The sequence below is a fragment of the Camarhynchus parvulus genome, chromosome 20, assembly GCF_901933205.1.
Source record: "Camarhynchus parvulus chromosome 20, STF_HiC, whole genome shotgun sequence".
NCBI lineage: Eukaryota > Metazoa > Chordata > Aves > Passeriformes > Thraupidae > Camarhynchus > Camarhynchus parvulus.
This window is the reverse complement of record NC_044590.1, coordinates 5982775-6004341: the sequence shown is the minus strand read 5'-3', so window position 1 is coordinate 6004341 and position 21567 is coordinate 5982775. Positions and strand designations below refer to the sequence as shown.

Below are 21567 nucleotides of genomic sequence, written 5' to 3'. Positions count from 1 at the left end.
GCAGGGAAGAGACATGAATAATCAATAGACAGGAGCTCTTGAGGGCTGCTTCCTGCTCAGAGAAGAGGATGGGGGTGGTGGGAGGTGAGGGGGAGCTGAAGCAGAGTGGGATGGGTGGACACTGGGTGCAGAGAGACCGAGTTGTTAATGTCTTTTCCCTTGGCAGGTTAGTGTTGCTGGGATGTTGCAGCATCCTGTACAAGGGGAGGTAAAGCCATCTGCTTTAGGGTTTGAAAATAGCTCTGGGAGAGAGCTGTGAGTGACAAAACCCAGGCTATGGGTAGCACAGTTCACACAAACCACCAGCTGGGTGGGGATGGAGAAAGGGCTCTCGTTCAGTGTTTCAAGCAGAAATTTATCCCTGGAGTCATTCTACATATTTCACACCAGTCATTTCTTACTACATCTCAAAAATCGCCAGGGGACAGAGCATGGACTTTCTGTATCTTAACATGGATTGATGGATTTCATCCTACCTTCAGGGTCTAAGCTATCTGCCATGGTGTTTGTATTTTAAAGCCATCACCAGTGTTGAAAGCAAAGGACTGACTCAGTAATTCTGTTTGTTTGTGGAGACATAATATCCTTGGATCAGATAAAAGCACCTTCCCACTGCTGCTTTTATATACCTCATTAATTCCCAGTGTTAATGGCTGTGTCTTGTCTTGTGCCACCCAGCGCAAGTGGCACACAGGTAACTTCATTTCCAAAATTACCTGCTGCAGGCTCTGTGCAGGACGTCACAGCTCAGTGTTTGCAACCAGTTGCTGCTCCTCTCAGGGCTGAAACTGGCCAGGCACTGGACACTGGATCAAGGGACAGCTCCTGTGAGTGACACGTGGGGGTCCAAAGGGTGAAGCCATGTGCTTCAGAAACACTCAACTGCATCTGGTGGTGCCAAGCCATGGAATATTATAAAAAATGAGTTAGAGACACCCTAAGAGTCCAAGGTAAACAGAAAGAAGGGAAGAGGCTAGAAGAGGCGTTTACCCACAATTTCAGGCCTTTTCCACCTCCCTCAGACCACTCTGTTCACAAAAGGAGGCAATCCTTGATGCCAAGGCCTTGCTTGTCTTTGAGGTTTTGCCTCCCTCGTCAGTGAAACAACAATCCCTGACAGTCCCTATAACCACACTGTGCCTTTCCTCAGCCCACCCATGACTTGGAAAGGATGAGATCCCACCCTTTGCCTTTCCCACTCCCCATTTCTGGTGGTCTCAGAAATGCAGGACACCCAGAGCTGTGCTGCAGTGTGACACTGCGAATGACCAACTAATTAGGCAAAGAGGAGTGTGTTGAATTTAGATTCTTCTTTAGGGCTCACAGACTATTTGTAATCTTGAATTTGTTAATTGAAAATTGCTTCCTTTGTTTGTTGTTGGCCTTTTTGTGGAGGGGGATATTTCCTGCTTTGGGACTGCGTCACTGGATCTATAATAATGCACTTTGTACATTAGTGCCAGGCACATTTGTAATTGGCCACCCTATTAAAGAACACTAATGATCTTACAAGTGTTCACAAATAATGAATAGAATGGCCCCTCATTGAATTGAGCAATTTATTCACTGACATACTTGCAGATCTGTTTTTCCAGTATTTAACCCAGCTTTAGTTTTCTCCCTGCCTTGCAGAGATGGATTCTCTTTCAACCATGTGTTGGGGAGAATGTGGGTCACAGGAAACGCTCTGTTCATAAAAAATGTAGGGCTGCTCCACGCTCACTTCTCTCAACGTGCATGGCAGGGTTTGGGGAGTGAGAGGCAGTGGCTTTAATCTCAGGGCTCCTCTTATCCATTAGTTCTCACTGGGATCCTCCTGAGAAATTAGGAGAGGACCAAAAAGCCAGGACTTGAGAAGAGCATTCTGAAAGGTTATGTTGATTTTCTCGTTTAAATATGAATTTCAGGAAAAGCTGGCAACAATACAGAGTGGTAAGATTGGTTTTCCAACGAAACCCAGCCCTGGGTGGCTCCTGCAGCCATAGAATTCGGGGCCACCATTTTGCTGCTTCTCTACTAACATTGTGTCAAGGTATTTATGATGAAAGATGCAGCTTACCTGAGCTTGCTATTTAATTTACAAACAAAAAGTTTTGTCCTAAAGCCTTGTTTTACTTACGAAGAACGTGCAGAGGTGTGCAGTTCACAGATCACCTGTGATTTTTTGGATTGTAAGGGATAGAAATGTCACTGGGAAGGAGATGATGATCTTGGGCTTGGTTTTATTTGATTGCAGGTCTTCCCATTGCACTTCAAAGAACCCTTTCTATGGAGAATAATTATGTGGGGCAGGCACCTCTGTCCTGTCTTCTGCAGTCTGCCTGTCTCCGCCTGAGTCCAGTGAAGGTGTGTCAGCAGGAAATATTCCTTGGGGCAGAACCCAGCCATGGTGTAAGGGGGGAAAATGCTGCTGGACTATAAATAGTGGGGTATTAAAGAGCTGGTTTGGGTCAGCACATCTGGAGATGGACTTTCTGTGCTGGGAGCTTGGTTTCTGAACAGCTTGGTGACCATGTCATGGTGCAGTATCAGCATGAATGCTGAATGTGGGCTTCCAAGGGGTTGGGAAGAGGTTGGGAAGCATGGAGAAGGCAATGACAGCACAGTGGGATTTGTGGAGAGGTTGAGCAGGTCTGCTGCTGAGTGGGCTCATGGAGATTGGGTCCCCCTGTGACACTGGCAGTGTCTGCACCCACTGTCAGTGGGAGCATGGGGATGGCATCCCACCACAGGGCACTGCCCAGCCCTTCCCGGGGGGCAGTAGGAGACCCTTCCATGGGGGTTTTGAGGGGGTGCCAGAGCCCGTTTTGGGGAGCAGACACTGCGCTGTGGGCAGCAGGAACATGTTGTACCTTGATCTGAGGGTGGGATGTCCCCCCTGCATTAGGGGGGACCTACATTTGGGGGAACAACGCCAGACACTGCTTTTCTTGGCCGGAGCCGCTTTTTTTTTAAATTTCGAGGGAGTGAGGAGTGGCAAACCCGGATTTTTAGGAGTGTGTGCGTGTGTGGGGCGGGGGTGCGGGAGGCTGCTGCCGGCGGGGGATGCCAAGGGTTAAGGGGGCGGGCGGCGGCGGGGCGGCGCTGGCGGAGCCGATTGCAGCGGCTCCTGCGGCTTCGGCTGCGCCGGGCGCGGAGCAGCGGCGGGGAGCGCGGGCGGAGCCCCCGCCGGAGCCCCCCGCCGCCCCCCGCCGCCACCATGGTGCAGAAATCCCGCAACGGAGGCGTCTACCCGGGGCCCGCCGCCGAGAAGAAGCTCAAGGTGGGCTTCGTGGGGCTGGACCCGGGCGCCCCGGACTCCAGCCGGGACGGAGCGCTGCTCATCGCCGGTTCCGAGAGCTCCAAGCGGGGCAGCATCCTCAGCAAGCCGCGCTCCGGGGTCTCGGGCAGCGGGAAGCCCCCCAAAAGGAATGCTTTTTACCGCAAGCTGCAGAATTTCCTCTACAATGTGCTGGAGAGACCGCGGGGATGGGCTTTCATTTACCACGCATACGTGTGAGTAAAAGGGTGGGGGGCAAAGCTGGTGGCAGAGACCCCCACCCTGGGTCGGGGTGCCCTCGTCCATCCCCTGAGCCCCCAAATGCGCCGGAGAGGGGGGATGCTCCAGCTGCAGAGCGGGTGCGGGGAAGGGATGCCGGGTGCCAGGGCTGGCTGGGGAGCCCCGGGGGATGCTGCGGGGGGCGGAGGCTGAGCCGCTCCCCCCCATCCTCCCCGAGATCAGCCGGGCCGCCCGGCCGGGCCGCCGCTGCCTCCCGCATCCCGCATCCCGCATCCCGCATCCCGCATCCCTCGCCCCAGCCCAGGCGGTGCCGGGTTCGGGGCGGTGATGGCCACCCGGGGAAGGGGGCGGGGGGGAAGAAGCTGCCCCTGCAGAGCTGGGGGGAGGCTCCCGGGAGAGGAGCGCTGCACCGAGCCCCTGTCTCCCCCTGCCCGCTCCTGCTTGCGGGGGAAGGGGCTGCTCATGCGGTCGGTGCAGCGGGAGTGATGGGTAGCGACTGTTCCTCCGTCTTGCTTGAAATCACCATAGCAATGCTGTGAGCAGAGGAACAAAAAGCTCTGCTCAGGCACCGTCTCTCCTCCCCCCCACCCCCCAGCATCCTTCCCTCCCCGGCCCCATCTTTGCCTGCTGGGTGGCTGCAGTCGGTTTGGGGCCGGGGTTGGTTCTGGGGCTCTGCTCAGGGTTCTGGAGGTATTCCTTGTCCCCGGTGGGAAGCGCCTGAATGGGAGATGTGTCTAGAAAGAAATGCTAATCAGTGTCTGGGGCTCCCTGCCTGTACAGCCGAGCGGTAAACAAAGGAGCATCCCTGGGTGCTCATCCCCCCCGGGTACCCGGGTTTTGGGCAGAAATGGCCCCGCTGACCCGCGTTTGGCAGGAGGATTCCCTGAATCCCTGAAGCATTGCTGCATAGGAGTGCAGATGACTTCCCGTTGTTCCCAGGCTTGCAAAGGGAGGGTCAAGATAAATCTCGGTGTTACTGCAACTCCCTTCCCTCTGGGACTTTCCACAGTCCCACCGGGCTCTTCTGCAGGCCTGGGCTCAGGCTGAGCTGCTCCTACCCTTGGTGCCAGTGCTTTTTTTGTTTTGTTTTTGTGCTTTTCCTCATGGCCAGGGCCTCTATCAGCCACAGCAAAAGGCTTTTTGGGGCCTTTGCTGGTTTTTTTTTTCCCCCTCCATCCTTTTGCTGTTGTGCTGCTGTAAGATAAGGAGTTGGGATGTGCTTTCTGCTCCTCAGCCATTTTGTACATTGGGGCCTTCCTTGGAGGTGTTGGTGGGACCAGTGGGAGAGGGGAGATCCTTGCTGGGCGCAAGGGGCAGGTTTGCTGAGCACTGCAGCGACTTGGGGTCCTTGGGGAAGCTCATCTCCCCTGGGAAATGGGAGAGGAGGATAGAGAGCATCTGTGGAGCTCAGCTGCAGCTGTGATGAGGAGTGTGAAGTCCAGCACTGGGCATCCTGAGCACCTTTCATGCTCCCGTCCATCCTCTGGAGTTGTGGGTTTGGTTTGTGTCGCAAAATCTTCCAGAATGGTGTGGAGGGGCCAAGTGTTCATGCTGGGAGCTGGGTTATTGTGTGTGCACTGAGGGTGGGGATGCTGTGTGCAGTGTGCTGTAAATACAGCTGAGACCCCAGCTGGGGACACTGGGGTGACAGTGACAGACGTGGAAGGGGCTGAACGCCGAATGACAAACGGCAGGGGTAGCTCTGACTGTGAGGGCTTTACAACATCTTCAGCTTCTTCAGCTGCTCTGTCTTAACTTCTGACCTGCTTGGCTCTCTGCATTTGCTTGGGCAGCCAGGAGTGCTCCCTGGGCCACCCCAAACTGCCCTGTTCCCCATGCCAGGCTGCTCCCAGTGCCCCTTGGCTCTCACCACAGAGCTGCATCCCCCCAGCCCGGGCAGCTGCGTTTGTTGTGGGCTTGTGACTCTGCTTGTATCTGCCGTGGCACCACAGGGAGCCTGTAAAACCAGCCTCTGCCCCCTCCCCTCATGCACCTGCTGGGAAATGGAGGCTGAATTCTGGGCTGAAGTGGTAATTGCACCAATGTCTGTGAAGAGTTGGTGATATCATCCTTTTTTTACAGTGTATTGGGAAGTTCTATGGACTCCAGTTTTCTGCACTGTACCCATGACAGGTTTAGCTTTGGCAGTTTGCTGTTACAGCTTTGGAAGAGCTGAAGGATATGGGAACCTTCACACAAAGCTGCCAGGATAAGCTCATGCCTCAGTTATCCCCCCTCGCTGCCCGGGTGAGCCTGGCATGGCCTGTGCCAGGTCTGGGGGTGTTGGAATGGGTTTTGTGACTGGAAGTCAGTAATGCAGACAGGCAGGACAGATAAAAAGCTTAATCAAAGGTGTGGGAGGATGACAAACCTGCCTCAAGGTCACAAAGTTTGTATGGAAGGGCTGGAGCCATTCCCATGTCCCAAAGTCCAGCGTGCAGTGCCCTGTGTGTGCCATTGGGGTCCCTGCAACTCCTCATGTCCCAAACCTCATTTTGTGCCAAAGCCTGGAGCACAGAAGCACCTTTAGCCCTCATCCTGCAGGAATGGGAGTCCTGAAGAAGGCTGTGGATGAGGGTGCCCTGTCCTGCCACTGTCCTGCCTTCAGCCAGCCCTCTCTACTGCCAGCACCCCTATTTCCCTGCTCTGCTGCTCACAGGGACTTTCTTGCATGCAGATTTATTTCCAGTGTGAGTGAGTTTGTGATGCTGCAAGGCTGGGTTTTATCTCAGAGATGCTTGCAGACCCAGCTGCCTTTGCAGGCACGGAGCTGCTCCAGGGCTGCTCAGGCAGCTCCCTGCACCCAAAGCCAAGACAAAAACTACCGGGACTCTTCCAGCACGGAGATGTTTTAATAAATATGAGAGGTGCCTCTGGGTAGGTACCTCTGCTAAATTCCTGCCTGCAGAGGCCCAGGCTGGTTCTGATGCTCTGCCTTGAGAAGCCTGTGCAGGTTGCATTTATTTCCAGTGCTGCATCCTAGATCCAATCCATCTGATTTCATTCCCCACCTCTTCCTGCTGTCGATCATTCCCTTTCTCACCATTTCATGCATAAGAAATCAGGGAAATTCAAACAGGGAATCTCTCACTCCCCCAGCCCTGGTCTCATCTCAGATGTTGCCTATCTAAAAGCAGAGCTGTTACCTCTGTGAGCAAAAGCAGGGTTTTATAGTTCTGTGTTATGATTCATTTTTGTACTTAATAGCTCTTCCTACACGGACACAACTGGGTGACCTGCTCTTGGGAGCTGTGTGCATGATATATATGATATATAATATATATTTTGCGTAACCCCATGGACATCTGAGCCTGGTGGGCCCCATCTTTGAGCATAGCTAGAGGTGCTCTCTGGCTCACAGAAATCTGAGCCTACTTTATTTCTCACCTTCTCCCAATATTTCTCTCAACACCTTTCTTTTCTATTCCCCCCCAATTTTTTTTTTTTTGGTGACAGATCCTTTACATTGCAGCACATGGCTTCATTCTGTTCAAGGCTGAACTGAAACTTGAAAAGTTGAGCTGTGTCTAAATAGCAGGTCAGGCTTTTTGAGGGGTGCAGCAGCACTTAGACCTCCATTTAGTTCTCTGTGCAGGTGGGCATTTGGCTCCTAAAAGTTTTCCATTTTATTACTCTGAATGATTTTTATTTCCTTCTAGTCCTTCTGGCTTGGTTTCTGTCACCTGTCCTGTGCACAGGAAGGGCTGGAATACTTGAAAGTGATTTTTTGTCCCTACCTGCCATCCTGTTTCAGGAGGGATCACTGTTCTGTGCCAGCCTAAGCAAGGTGCTCACACTGGGCTCCCCCATGGTCTGAGGTGTCTGGGGACACATTTGCTGATCCCTGGGTGAGCTGCTCAGCTTTGGTCTCTGAGCTGAAGAAGGGGCTGCATTTGGAACAGTGGCAAGAAAACAGCCTGGATTCAGGCACTTTTAAAGCTGTGTGCTCAGGAACCAACATAATTCTTGCATTTCCTACTTAGAATTTACAGCCCTGATGCATCTCTTTAACTGTGTTAAAAATAGTTTGGGTGCATTTTTCATCTTCATACTGTGCACCATACATTTAGTTAATTAAGCAAGTGCATGGACTTAAATTATAATAAGGAGGAACATTTCCTCCATAATTCCATTCAAATTTCCTTGTGCCATCCCTATCCCATTTGTTCTTCCCTTTTCACCCAGGCAAGCCACCCCTCTCCCCAGTGCCCTGCCTGCATCCTGGCATGGCCATGGCTGGCTCAGGGGGAGCACAGAGAGTGGATGAGGAGTTTCCCTGGAGTTCCAGGGTTTCTCTTTGCAGAAGTGGCCTCTTTTGTGACTCCTTTCACTCCTCAGAACTGATGGTTATTTCACATAGATCCATTCCCAGATAATCTCTTACCCTAGAATTCAGGGTGAATGTGGTCTGGCAGTCTCGATTGTCCATCCCCAAACCCTGAGGAGTTCATGGCAAGCCCTCACCCCCAGACAGGGTGGTTGTGGGCAGGTACAATGCCACCCAACCCAGCCCATCACCAGTGGCATGCAGGGACCCCTCCTGGGTTCCCCTGCCCACCTCCAGCTGAGGGGGATGAAGGGACCAGCACAGATCTCCCACAGGTTAATAAACCTGCTGGGCTGTGACCTCCAGGGCTTGTGCCCTGAGCTGTGGGGTCCTGTCCACCCCAGGGAGCAGGGCACCTTCCTGCTGGGATGCCTCACGAGCTCCCCTCCAGCTGCTTAGTCAGAGCTTGGTGGGAGCAGCCTGATTTCAGCTGCTTTAATGTGTCACGTTCCAGCCATCATATTCACCCCACACTGACATTAAGGAAATGAAAAACAAGCTGATCCCCTGGGTGACCTCCTTTTTTTGTGCTGCAACACACCTCAGATGAGTCTTGCTGTGGTTTGATGCATTAAAGAAGGAATAACCCAAAATGCAAGCTCCAAATTCTGTACTAAATGGAAGATGGGCATAGCTCAAAGAGATATAGTTACAAAAATCAGGTTTCTTGATTTTTTTGTTTGCATTGCAGCACAAGGAAGGGGTGACAGGGTGAGACACTGTGCAGGATGAGCAGAGCATCAGTGGTGCTCACAAGGCTAAAAAGCCTGTAAATTTAGTGTTCAGCTTCTGGGAGTTAAGCACCAAACACTTAGCCCTGCATAACCCTTTTTAAGGTAGCCCAAATGCTCGCTGGTTTCTTAGTTCCTGAGGAACAGATTGTTCTTTAAATTGTGGTGACAGGGAGCTGTGCCAGTCCCTTTTCCTGCCATGTAATCTCCTGTGGAACAGATATGGTAGAGCTGAGAAAGGTGGGGAGTGGTTCCTACAGAGGATTAGTGTCCCTGTTTGTGTGATGTCCCTGCACAACAAAGAGAGGAGTCTCCAGCACTGAGACACACATTTCTTTAGAATAATGCAATGATTTTTCACCCCTGATGGTCCAAAAGGAACCACATTGCAAAACCAGATTGTTGTGGTGGCCTGGACTGAGTTTCATGAATGTATTTAGAATGCATTGAGACTGTATTTAGATGTGCTTGACTGTTGAGCACATGATGGCACAACCAGGTCGTGCAGAAGGACAGTGGGTGCAGGATCCTCCACCAGCACACGTTTGAATGCTCCTAATCAGGCTGCAAGAGTAAAAGATTTGGGCTGTTCTGACAGCCACCTGTGACAAAAGATGACTCCACCAGGACTGCAAGAGTAGATATTTCAGTGTGAAATTTGTTTTGCACTGAGAGCAGTCTGTGTGATGAGCAGGCTGTGTGAGCTTGCTCAGCTCCCTGAAGCTGTGCTGACCTCCACTCCCTGCATGGCTCCCGTGGCCTTTTCCTGGGAAAGCTGCAAACTCAGCCTCCTGTGACACTGACACCAGAGGCGTCTTGGGGGTGTCCTGTGCATTCATTGTGAGGCACTGAAATAATTACTTGTGCTGCTGGATGGGGAGTGTCACACAAAACACTGGCTGGGATGGCAGGAGCTGCCTCCCTACAGCCTCGGGCCTTCTTGGCTCTACAACTGCCAATCAATGAGGGAAAGCAGAGAGCTCCTGCAGAACCCTCTGGTCTCTCTTTGGCATCACTCCAGCCTTTTAATGTGCTTTTTGGATGTGTGGAAAAGTTTTGGTGTTGGTAAGCATCCATAAGGTGATTTTTTTTTGGAGTGGATTAGATGTCAAAGAGCTGCCTTTTCCAAGAGAGGAAGCAAGAAGACCTCTGGAATCTTCTCACCTCTCACTCTTGCTGCTGTAGGGAGGTGATTTAGAGCCACATCAGAGTCACTGGGGTGGCTGGGTGCAAGCCCTTGTGACTGAGTAGTGACTTGATTTGTCTTGGGATCTCTAATGTCCAGATGTTTAAGGTGCTGTGAGCTTTCATTGTGAATTTGGTGATGCTCAGACACGTGCTGGATTCCTCGTGGAAATCCCACAGCAGCCTCAGTGCAGGGTTGGGTGGGCAGGTTTGCCTTCTGGAGGTGCCCGTTTCCCTCTGTTGATGGCAGAGGGAGCCTAACTCACCTTGGTGACCTTAGTGAGAGCTGGGTGGGACCAGTGCAGGCAAGGAGGAGAGATTTTGCATGATTTTAAACTGAAAAACAGGAGTGAGAGGAGGCATCTCCCACCTCCTGCCACAGCCTGTGGGAACTGGGGTGTTCAAAGGCAGAACTGCCCTGTGGACACCCCAGCAGGTGAGGTGAAGGGGAGAGATGAGGCTGATCCACATTGAAATGGGATGACCTGGATCTGAGATCCACTTTGGAGAAGTGGTTTTGAGAAAGGAATCTTTGTAGCAAGCCCTGATCAACTCTGGTGATCTGCAAGCAAGACTGGGAAAAATCAGAAGCCACCAAGCCTTGTTGACGCTTGTTTTAGTTCCTAAGGAGCTCCAGCTGTGTTTCAGAGAGAAGTGCCCAGTTGCCATCTTCATTCAGAAATCCTCCTTTTCTTACTGCCACCCCCAGGAGGGTGGGACAGGGAAAAGAAACAAGAGGATGGGTAAAGGCAGAGGGAATGACTGGGTTAGGAGGCAACTGCTCTCTGTCTGAAGCTCCTGGCAGCTCCATCGTGGCTGGTGCTTGGTCTCTTCAGGACAGATTTTGCCTTGCGGAGGGTCTTTCCCAAGCATTCACAAATTCCTCATTTGTAAACAAACCGTGATGTGCCTGGCAGTTCTGCTCTCTCGTTTAGAGCTCTGCCAGCCCCGGGGAGGTGACAGTGTGGGAGCACATTAGGGCTGGGGTGGCAGCAGAGCTGCTGTCACGCACTGCAAGGGATGAGCACAGCAGGGCAGGCACTCCTGACAAAGCTTCCACAGCCAGCCTGTCACTCTCCATGAAGTTATCATGATGCCCAGGAAAAAAAAAATAAAAATAAGCTATCAGGAATCCTGGATCGAGGGTGACTTGTGGACACCTCGTGTGTCTCCTGTGTGAGGGCAGTAGGTTGTGTCTGGGCACCTGCTGTGCCTGTTTCTTGCAGATTTGGTGTGGTGGAAAAAACTAATATGGGGTGCAAAGGAAAAAGAAAAAAAAATTAATGAAAGAATAGTTAAAGTGAATAGAAAGGGGAAGATGTTATTCTGTTAGTATTACAGCAGTGTGTAAGCACCCCTAAGGGGAGTAGAAGTCTACAAGCTTCTGTTCTGCCCACCAAGTCAAAAAGAGCCAGTCCCTGCTGGAAGAATTGGTATATTGAGCATCCAAGACACAGAAAAGGCATAAAGCAGTTGTTGGGGCACTGCTGGTAAATGTTATCTTTGCTCCACTTTTATTTTTAACAGCATTTCCTGTCACCTGATTTGCTTTTGGATTGCTGCTTTGGTTTCTGTCTATGTTCCTTGCAAAGGAAGGTGGGGGTGGCTTTGGCCAGCCTGAGAACCTCAGCAGGGCTGGGAGGATGAAGGTGGCACCTTCCCAGTGACATGGATCACCCACAGAGGCACAGTTTGCTGTGATCTCACTGTTCATTACAAATGCAGCACGGGGAGGGCTGGGAATGGGTCTTGTTGACTTTCTCCTGTTGGGGTGTTATGTGTGGCAGTGAAATGACAGCTCTGGGAGATGTTCTGCATGTTTATGGGCTTGTGCTCAACTCAGAGTCTCAGAGTGGCCATTAATTGGGTTTATGCTTGCTGGGAGGTTCATTACCTGATCTGAAGAATGTAATAAGGGACGTAAGAGCACTCCATCTTTCACTCAAGAGGAGAGCAAATAGGTAAATATAAATATCTGTATATTATAGCTGGACAAACAGGGAGTGAGGCTGTGTTTCCTCCTGCCACTTCAAGCCATATGGTGGTTAAGCCTGAGTGCTTCCAGGAGGGGCGGTGAAAAACAAAACTTGTCCCCAATAACAAAGACTACTCAGTGCTCTTGAGGCAGGTGTACTGCAGGAAGGACTTGGGCTGGTGTGACCATTGCCTCAACGTTGGACATTGTTATTTTTCAGTGGTTGTTCATCCTTCCTCTTCCTTTATGCCTGGCAAGGATGGAAGTGCCAAGTCTTGCCCAGTTGACCTCTTGCTAGGCCTTCCTCCAAGCTTTCTGGGGTTTATTAGCAACGATTTGTGCTTTAAGGACTGGTGAGATTCCTGAGTCATCCCCTTAGGCAGGGAGCTATTTATTTCAGTGTGTGTGTTACACTCCCTGGGAGTGGGTGTCTCTCTTCCGCTTTTGGATCCTGCCCTGACACTATATAAAGACTCCAGGCTTGAATGAGCAACAAAGCCAACCCTCAAACTGGCTCCATCCTTTGGAAGATCCGTGCTGCTGATCCCATCTCTCCTGGCTGCAGGAGCATGGCTGTTTGGAGCATGGGTAGGAGCTTGCATGGGATGTTTGTCCATCTCGGGCTGTGGAGCTGCTGGGACAGCTCCTGGGGGCCTGAGTGTGCTGCATGTCCTTGTCCAGGAGCAGCTCTTGCTCTCCAGTGGCTCATGGCTGAGGGGGAGGTGGGATTTGTACCCTTTTGAGGTTTCTCTGCTGATCCCGCTGGGTTTTTGATTAGTGGGGTTTTCATTATTTAAAGAGATGAGGTGTTGAGGGGCTGTGAGTCTCTGCTGGTATCACAGCAGGGACTGGAGGTGCCATGGGCAAAGGTGGGTGGGCTCCTCTGAGACACTCCAGTGCAGGAATTTTGTTGTGTCCTTTTCCCCAGGATGGGCCTTTCTAGACACTCCCCATGCCTGCAGAAAGCTGCCCTGCAGTGGATTTGGGGGGAAGGAGTAGCACCTCTCTGGGACCTGCCCAGCAGCCAGCCTGCTCATGGCAGTGTTCATCCAAAAGCTGTCTTCACACCCAATTAAGCATCACCCTGAGCCAGAGGGACAAGTCCTCATGTCATTATGTCTTGAACTCAATTGCTGGCACTTCATGAGGGCTGTGTCTCCACAGCCTGAGGGAACGGAGCATTTAATCCGTATCAGCTCTAAAGAAACTTGGGTAATGTGATCTCTGGTTGGGTTCTTGTGAGTAGGGGATGCACATCTCTGGCACGGTCTTTTTCTTAGTTATGGCTATTCCTGTAAGGAAGGGAAAAGTCTTAGACAGAAGGAGAATTTCTTGAGCTCTTTGTAATTTACCAGAATTTTGCATTGAATTTTTCTTCTCCACGTTTTCTTCTTTTAACATCGTGATGTTTTTAATGCTATTCTTAATTAGCAGCTTCTTGCTTATCGTGCCAGCTAATGAGGGATAGGAAGAATTTCTCCACTGACCTTTGTAGCTGATGATGTTTTTCTTTTCTGCAACAGAAAACAGATGTAATTTAAAACTTTCTCTGAGCTGCCCCTCCAGACCCAGAGGCTGCACCCTCCCCCTCCTGATGCAGTTTTGGGTGGTGAGAGCACCTCAAGTCATGAAATGACACAGAGAGAGCTGCTGAGGCTTGGTGTGAGGATCAGCAGATTAATGGGATAAATAGAATCACAGAATTGCATTAGAATGGATCTTAAAGCTCATCTTGTTCCACTCCCTGCCATGCCCAGGGACACCTTCCACTGTCCCAGGGTGCCCCAAGCCCCATCCAACCTGGCCTTGGACTGTTCCAGGGATCCAGGGGCAGCCACAGCTGCTCTGGACAACCAATGCCAGGGTCTCAGCACCCTCACAGGGAAGAATTTCTTCCTAATATCTAATCTAAGTCTACCCTCTGTCAGTTTAGATTATACCATGTAGGGATGAAACTTGGTTTTAATTTGGCAGTGATTTTAAACAATCTTAGTATTGGGAGAATGATTTGGGGTTGTAAGTATAGGAAAGGGTAATGGAAGTGTCTGAATAAAATAAATGAATGGGACTCTAATGTTGTTTCTCTCCTACTGTTTTTAGCAGGTGGTGGGGATGTAAACATTTACAAGAATGTGGGGCATATCCCAACCTTGGGTCTACACCCAAGATTTGGAATAGCCAAATTTAGGAGACCTACTAATAATTCAGGGCTTGATCTTGCCTGGACTTGGCCCATCCATATGCAAGAACTTGGGCACCTGGAGAGCACCTCCACCAAACCTGCCATTTTTGGTTCCCCTCTTTGCAGACAGCCTTTTGTGGGTGTGTGTTTGGCAGAGAGCACCTGCCCAAAGCCCAGCCTGCTGTAGATAAACAGGCTGAACCTCCAAGAGGAGTTCAGTCCTCTCTGGCCTTGCTCTTCCCCCCTTGGGAGGTGAAAATCACAGAGAAATTCATGAAGGTAATGAATTGCCTCCCCATCTGTTTCTGGGGAAGCCTCTGCAGCCACATCCCTGTGGGATGTGCTGGGAAGAGTGGCTGGAGTGAAGCCTGGCCCTGTGATGGCATTCCCTGCTGGCTGCAGTGGCCTGGTGGGATGTGCATCCCATCTGGATGAGCCCAGGGCTGCAGCATCAGGCACAGGCCTTGCTCACTTATTTTCCATTTTCTAAAAGACAGCAGAAATTAAACGAAGATTAATTAAACTTTACCCCCCCTCCTTCCTGCTTCCTCTTGCTCTTTGCTGTTTCTAGGGAAGACTGAAAATAGGTGCTGGAGAGGAAGCTGAGCTCTGAGCATCCTTTCAGGAGTGCAGCATATGGCCCCCATGGGGCTGCAGGGAAAGGCCCTCTCATTATGGGGAAAGTCCTGTGAGGCTGGGTTACACAACCAGCATGGAGCTGCTGCTTCAGCAGCAGGCTGAGGATGCTGTGACTCCAAACACTGTCACTTCCACGGTGCCAGGTTATAAATTGTGCTGTTCCCACATCCCCATCAGCTCCTCCTGCAGCTGAGGGTGGCCCTGGCAAACCAGCCTGGCCGTGTTAGACCCAGGACTGTAGCTCTGGCTTAGAGGGAGCAAGGAGAAGGTGCAGATGCAGAGCGGGAGGCCCAGGGCCAGCTGCAGACCCAGCCAGCTGCTGAGCTCAGGGCTGGTTTCCTGTGGCTCCTGGAGCCTGCAGTCCTGGCTGCAGATTGCTGTAATTCCCAAGGTCAGACCCGTGCTCGCTGCCTGGAAGGGATGGGTGGTACCTGCAGCTCTGCAGGAGATGGTTTGAGCAGCACAAACCCAGCTGTGGGCCTGCTGTTGGTCATTCCCTTGCCCCACAGCTGGGCACATCTGTGTGTGCCTGGTGCAGGCACCTGCAGCATCCCCGAGAGGAGCTGCTGGATGTGACCCAGGTGGGTGATTCCCTGCTTTTCCAGAGAATGGGCTGTGAAAGCTGCCTTGGGAGTAAGCTGGGAATTTGATGTGGGATCTCACTGCTGCCAGGCTGGCTCTGATTTCCTCTGGAGCCCAGGGGAGCAGCAGCATCTCCTTCTCCTGTTCCCAGGCTGGGCTGCAGCAGCTCCCCAGGCAGCAGCAGCACAGCAATGCCGCAGGGCTGGGGGGGCTGCTGGGGGACTTGGATCATTCCTGAGAAAAGGGGGTTAAAAGCAGGTTTTTGCAAGCCTTTGCCTGCCATTTTAAACGGGAAGGATGTTTCCCTGGCAACGAGATGGATGCTTCCCAGCAGAGCATATGGCTTCCATCGACTTTGATTTACCAGCGTGTTGAAATGGCAGCTAGATAATCTCTCTTCAGCTTGACTGTGTCCGTGCCATGTGTCCCTGGTCCTTAGGAGTTTTTCAAGGGTCCAGCCCCTGCTGTGCTGCCCCTGCTCCTGTCCGAGGGCTGGGGCTGCTGGGGTGCCAGGGCTGAGTCTGGGGACTTTTTCAAAGAGGCACCTGCACAGACAGACCTGAGCATCACCCAGAGCAAGGAGCTGGAGGCTGGGAAGGAAAACCTTCCTTGCTTCTGCTGCTTTTCCCCAGCCAAGCAGCTCCTCCTCCTCAGAGATTATAATCCACAGACCTCTCTTCCTATTCTCCTGCCTGCTTTAAATCATTTTTAGATGTTTTCCACCTTTCACCACACAATCATCTGCCTCCTGCAGCTTGCTATTTATTGTTGTGTTTACTGGCACAGGGGAAAAAGTAGAGGGATCAAACCTGTCATTTGCTGTGCGGGGGAACATGGGGGAGCTGCTTTCTGGGAGCTCGTGGCTTTCCCAGGCTGGCTGGGGTGTGCCAGCCCTATGGAGCTCATGTGGCAGCCTCCTTGGAGGGGCAGAAATGGGGGGAAAGATTCTTATCCTCACTGATGCCTGTCACTGTGGCAAACTTGATGAAAATCAGCCAACAGGTCCAAATTTTAGGTAGAGACAGAGAGGCAGCCAGACAGGGTGATTGTGTGAGGCTCATCCATTGTCAGGGATGTCAGAAATTTATTTGGTCACCACCTGGTTGGTGCTATCTGAGCCTGATTCCCATCTGCCCATGTCTAGGTGGTTCACAGCAATGAGCAGCAGTGAGGGACAGGCGTGGGGTTTGGGAGCTGGCTGGGTAATGCAGCCTTAACTGAAGTGAAGAGGTTGTGCTGACCTGTGAACTGCTGCAGTGCAAGGACAGCTGGGGGGGACACACATCATTCCTCCCCTCTTCCACTGATGGGATTTTGGGGGAGTTTTGGGTGAGGTAATGCCACCTTTTTTGTGAATATCCAGGTGAGCACAAAAGCCCTGAACTGGCTCTCAACCCCAGCCCTGCTTGCAGCAGCCCCCAGAGCTGCCCAGTTCAAACGAAGCTCCCTCATTAACTGAGGTTGCCTTGGTTTCCTGTGGCAGGGCCATGGCTTCCCTCCCCTTTCTGCAGGGTTCAGGGCAGCCTCTCTCTCTGCAGAAGGCTCTCAGTGTGTGAGCTGTGCTCTCCAGCTCCCAGCCACACCTGGCCATCCACCTGCAGAATCTGGGTTATGCCAGGGAAGAAGTGAGAGGTGACAGAAGTGATCAATTGTCCTTTGGTGCTGGGGATTCCTGCATCAGGTACAGAGAGAGGCTGTGCCCTGGCAGAGCTGGCACTGTCTGTGCAGGTGCCACGAGCTGCCCTGAGCCAAGGAGGTGCCCACGTGGGTGGTGGCAGGATGGTGATGTCCCCATGGCTCCTGGGGAGCACAAATCTGCCAACTGCTCAGGGAAGCTTTGCTGATGGAGAGGAAAAGGTGGAAAAGGACTTTTGAATTCAGACTTGCAGTTTTGGGAGACTCAAAATAGTTCTGTTAGTGGTGAAGTTGAGCAGGGATTGACTGACAGCTGGTGTGATGTTCTCCTCTCCCTGCGGCATAACTGGGCTGGTTCAGCAATTTTTTAGGGCTAAAGAGCACTGTCTTCTAAATGCTGAGCTCACCAAAGATCCAAGTTTGTTTTGTGTCCCTTCACCCTGGGCAGCTCCTCTGGGCTGCCTGTCTGCATGGCCCAGATGCTGCTCCTGGAAAAAATGTCCCCATGCTGACAGGAGCAGCTTCCCAGGCATGGAAACACCGGGGCTGTGCTCTGCCACCCCTGCTGTGGAGGACCGTGATATCCTGCCAATGTGGGGAGGGGATGCAGAGCTCCAAAACTACCACTGGCCCTTTATTTCTGTTTGTTGGACCTAATCCTTCATCCTCTTTGCCAAACTCAGGCATTGCAGGGTTTGGACCCAGCTGAGCTGGAGCCTCTCCTGTGGCAGTGCAGCCCCCTTGGCTTTCAGGGGATTATTTCTGATTTGTGCTGGAGTGGGTGAGAGGGAATATCAATTATTGTGGCATTCCTGTACTTCCTCAGGTTACTCTTTTTTTACCCAGTTTGGGGGGTCACAGTCTTTTGGGGACTGAAATCAAAAGGCTGTGAGCCAATTCTTTTGCACCTTGGCTGTGAGCTCCTGCTCACTACCTGGGACAAGAGAGGCAAAATTAAACAGATGTTGAAATTACCAGCTCTTAGATTTTATATGGGCAGTTTGCAAATATTTCCTTATTTTCCCCAAGACTCTGTTAATTAAACAAACAAATGAGCAAATGAAATGAGCAGGGCTTTGGTAACCCTTGCATTTTACACTTTGGTGTTATCCATTAGCCTCTGGTTCTCAGAAACCACATCCTTGTCTTCTAATTATCAAGGAATGAAGCTGGGGATGGATCCTGGGAAGTGACTGGGGCATCTGAGTGCCTTGAAAGTCCCCAGTATCTCAGCCATTCTCCTTCACTCTTAGCTGGGATGGAGCCCAAGAGCAGCAGTTCTGGGCTCCTGCTTTTTCAGTAGCACAAGCCAAGGGCCTCACCCATGGGAAACAGAGATTTTTAAAGGCAGCACAAGGATTTTGAACTATTTAGTTGCTTTCTGTGGGTCTGGGACAGTTCAGGTGGCTGCTGAGAGCTGCTGAGCCCCTGTGGCAGCAGCTCCCTAAGGATGCTCTCAGCAAGGAGTTTTGGTTTTGAGGTGCTGGAATTCGTGGTGCTGTAGAAGCAGTGCAAAGTCAGAGATGGGGAAGGGAACCTGCGGGAGCTCAGAGGGACGGAGCTCATCCTTTGTGGGCAGGAAACCTCAGGCTCCAGCTGAATTGCTGCTTCTGGGACAGACCTTTGAAAAACCAGCTACTATTCCTGTCTGCTGTAGGAACCAGCCCGATTGGAGACAATCTTCCTATCTGCAATTAGACCAGAGCCTATTTTTGTATATCACATTCCCTCGAGGAATGTTTAGATGAGATGCAGCATTACATTTTATAGGGACAGCTTTCTTTTAACCCAGTTCTAGAGCTCACCTCAGATCGAGTGACTTGCCCAGGTCAGTCAGAGGAGTTTGACCTCAGCAAGAGCAATTTCAATTCCTGCATGCTCCAACCATGCAGCATTTCCCTGGCTTCTGAAATTTATTTTTCTTGAGGTGTTGTGGAAAAGCAAGGCTTAAGAAACAGAAATAATCTTCAAATAGGGATAAAGGTTGGATCAGGAAGGTTTGTATTCCTGTGCTCACTAGCAATGATTTTTCCAGAGTGGGGAGGAAGCAGAGGCACTTTTGGGGGAATACCCTGTGGGATGAAAGAGAGACAGTGCTCAGATTTCAATCTGAATAATGTGGGTATTGCATGAGACAGCAACTTTCCCTCACATTAAAATCAATGAACATGATCTGAATAAATGCCTGCACAGACATTTTAAGAATTACTTAAATGTCCAATATTTTATACTCTTAATTTACCTCCCAATGCACTGTAATTGCACCGTGGGCTTTAGGATTCTCTCCCATGAACCATTTCTGCAGCTGCATGAATATATTTCTCCCCACCAAATTTTTTGAAAGAAAGCCTCAGCCCAGCAGAGCTGGATCCCAGCAGGAACAGACTCTTCTGGCAGGTGCACAGGCTTGATTAATACTTTGGGTTTTCCCCCAGACATCTGGCTCCTCTGAGGCTGCGTGTGCAGGGCGAGGAGAATACGCAGACAAGCGTTTCCAAGTGATTCATTCTGGGTGAGGACAAAGCAGAACATTGGAGCTAGAACTTTGCATGCAGTCATTATTATTAATAAGGCTTTTATTCAGCCTAAGTTAAATGATTAGAGCCAGCCTGTAAAAATCCCAAGCAATTCCTTACATTTAACTCCTTTTCCCGCTGTAAGGGTTCAGATCTTGATTTCCATTCCCTGGCATTTCCAGACAGCTTTTGTTCTTTGAGGCTTCAATCCAGAAAAGCTCTTAAGCTCACTCTTACTCCTAAGTGTGAGGATACACAATCCTTTGCTGGACTTAGGACAAATTATTTCATGGAAACCAAATTTCAGCTCAAATTCCTGCAGCCCATGGGTTTGGGTCAGGACTCTGGCACTCCTGTTACAAGCAAGGGCAAAAGGCTGGAGGAGCTTTTGGAGTGGCAACTGATTTCAGAAGTGGTGGATATTGAAGGAAAAAATTCCTAAATCCTGCTTTTATTTCGGAGAAATGTGCTTCCTAAATAGGAGAAAGGCAGGGGAAGAGGTTTTCTTGTGACTTGGTTGTGCCACTTTGCCATGCTCTTACAGGGAGATTTCACAGATGTGTGGATGTGGCACTTGGGGACATGGTTTGGTGGTGGCCTTGGCAGTGCTCGGGAAGGGTTGGACTCAAAGATCCTGGAGGGTTTTTTCAACCTAAGTCATTCTATGATTTTCCTTCCCATCCAGGGCCAGCCCTTTAGCATGGATCTCTGAGAGCTGTTTCTCTGTGGCCTGATGAATTCTCACCTCCCAGCACATCACCTAAAGCCTCTCTGTGCACACCACAGCCTTCCCTGGAACGCTGCTTTGGTCCTCTGGAGATGCTCCAGTGCTCCTTTTAGACCACCAGCTCCAGTGGAAGGTGGCAGCCCCAAGGCAGGGGCTTGGAATTAGGTGATCCTTAAGGTCCTTTTCAACCCAGACCATTCCACAGCTCACCCCACAGTCCTCAGTGCTCTTTACGGCTTTGTACCAGCAAGGGGGCTCTTATCAAGGCAGCTCAGGCATCACCTGAGTGCACTGAGAATGCACAGGAGCGGTAAATGTTATCCCAGACAGGCCTTTGATAATGATTTATTAAAAAGTTCATAAACCATGACAATCCCTGCCTTGGAGCCAGCCACTGAGCTCATCAGAATGTTTCCTACCCACATGGATGCTCAGGGATCCTCCAGGCTCATCCAAAGAGCAGAATCTCAGGACAGAGGATGGGGCTGGGCATGGCCAAACCTGAGGGGGTTGAGATGGCATCAGGAGTTATTTTTGGGAAGAAGGAGAGCATTTATTAAGGCATAGCACCAGAAGGCAGGAGTCTCCACTTCTATTTCCAGCTCTTCTAGTGACAGAATTTGCCTTGGGAGATGATTTTGGCTGAGACCAAGTGATGTGGGAACACGGAGTGAGGTATTCAGGCTTCTATTCAGCCTTGGAAATGAGCAGCCAGGTTGCAAGTCACAGCAGGATTGCTTACATGAATAAAGATGATGGATGCTCCTGGCTAGGGGTAGGTGCCATACAACAAAGTTTTTATCCCTGGAAAAGTCACAGCTTTCTCAGCATTTTGCTGCTGACTCAATGGAGGTTTAAACTGAGCTGCAAATACTCCCATTCTGATTTTGAGGCTCTCTGAGCACTAAAAGGCATTTGCCAACCTCTGTTCCTCTTTGCTGTGGATGCCCTCTCACTTCACTTATTGTCATTTCTGTGTTTTCCTGGCCTTTGATTTACATCAAAGTTTTAGGTACTTGAACTGCAGGGTTTTACAGAGCCCACAGCAAATGGGTTTACTGGGATTGCACATAAGCATGTCAGTTTTATTTTAGCACAGTTATCAATTCCTTGTTTACATCCCCAAAGTAATTTTCAAGTGTTTTAAATGTTTTAAGTTGCTTTTCATTGTGCAGCTCTTGAATGCCTGCAGTGAAATACTCCTTCCTTTCCAGCTTTGCCCCTTCTAATTAAACAAATCATTAATGGCCTTTCCCAGTTCCAGGGCAAGCCATCAAAGTGGGCAACAAGCACAGTGGCTCATTGCAAGCTTCTGTCACCTCCTTGTGTTGTACCCATCTCCATCACATCCAGAAACCCAGTTGCTAATTAGTGGTACTCCATCCATCAGAGGAACCCCAACATTTCTGAATGTCAGTGAATGTTATTTGAATAGGAGTATTTCAGGAATAAATTTAGAGGCCTGTTAAAATTCTTATGTAAATGGGCATGTAGATTCCAAGGGGGTTTCTTTTGGAAGGCAAATTAGATGATTAACCTGAGAAGGTTTATGATGATTCCATCATGTGC

The 21567-nt window shown here is 50.6% G+C and overlaps 1 protein-coding gene across 14 annotated transcripts in view; it reads left to right on the top strand.

The window, feature by feature from the left end:
• The first annotated feature begins 3140 nt into the window (after nucleotides 1-3140).
• KCNQ2 (potassium voltage-gated channel subfamily Q member 2) overlaps nucleotides 3141-21567 on the top strand; it is a 73807-nt gene continuing 55380 nt past the window's right edge. For all 14 annotated transcript variants that reach the window (XR_004061304.1, XR_004061303.1, XM_030963104.1 and 11 more), the window contains exon 1: nucleotides 3141-3495. Coding sequence is in view for 12 of the 14 variants with exons in the window: in XM_030963104.1 (XP_030818964.1) it covers nucleotides 3200-3495 (296 nt within the window). In the remaining 2 variants the exon portion in view is untranslated. The remainder of the gene's footprint in view (nucleotides 3496-21567) is intronic.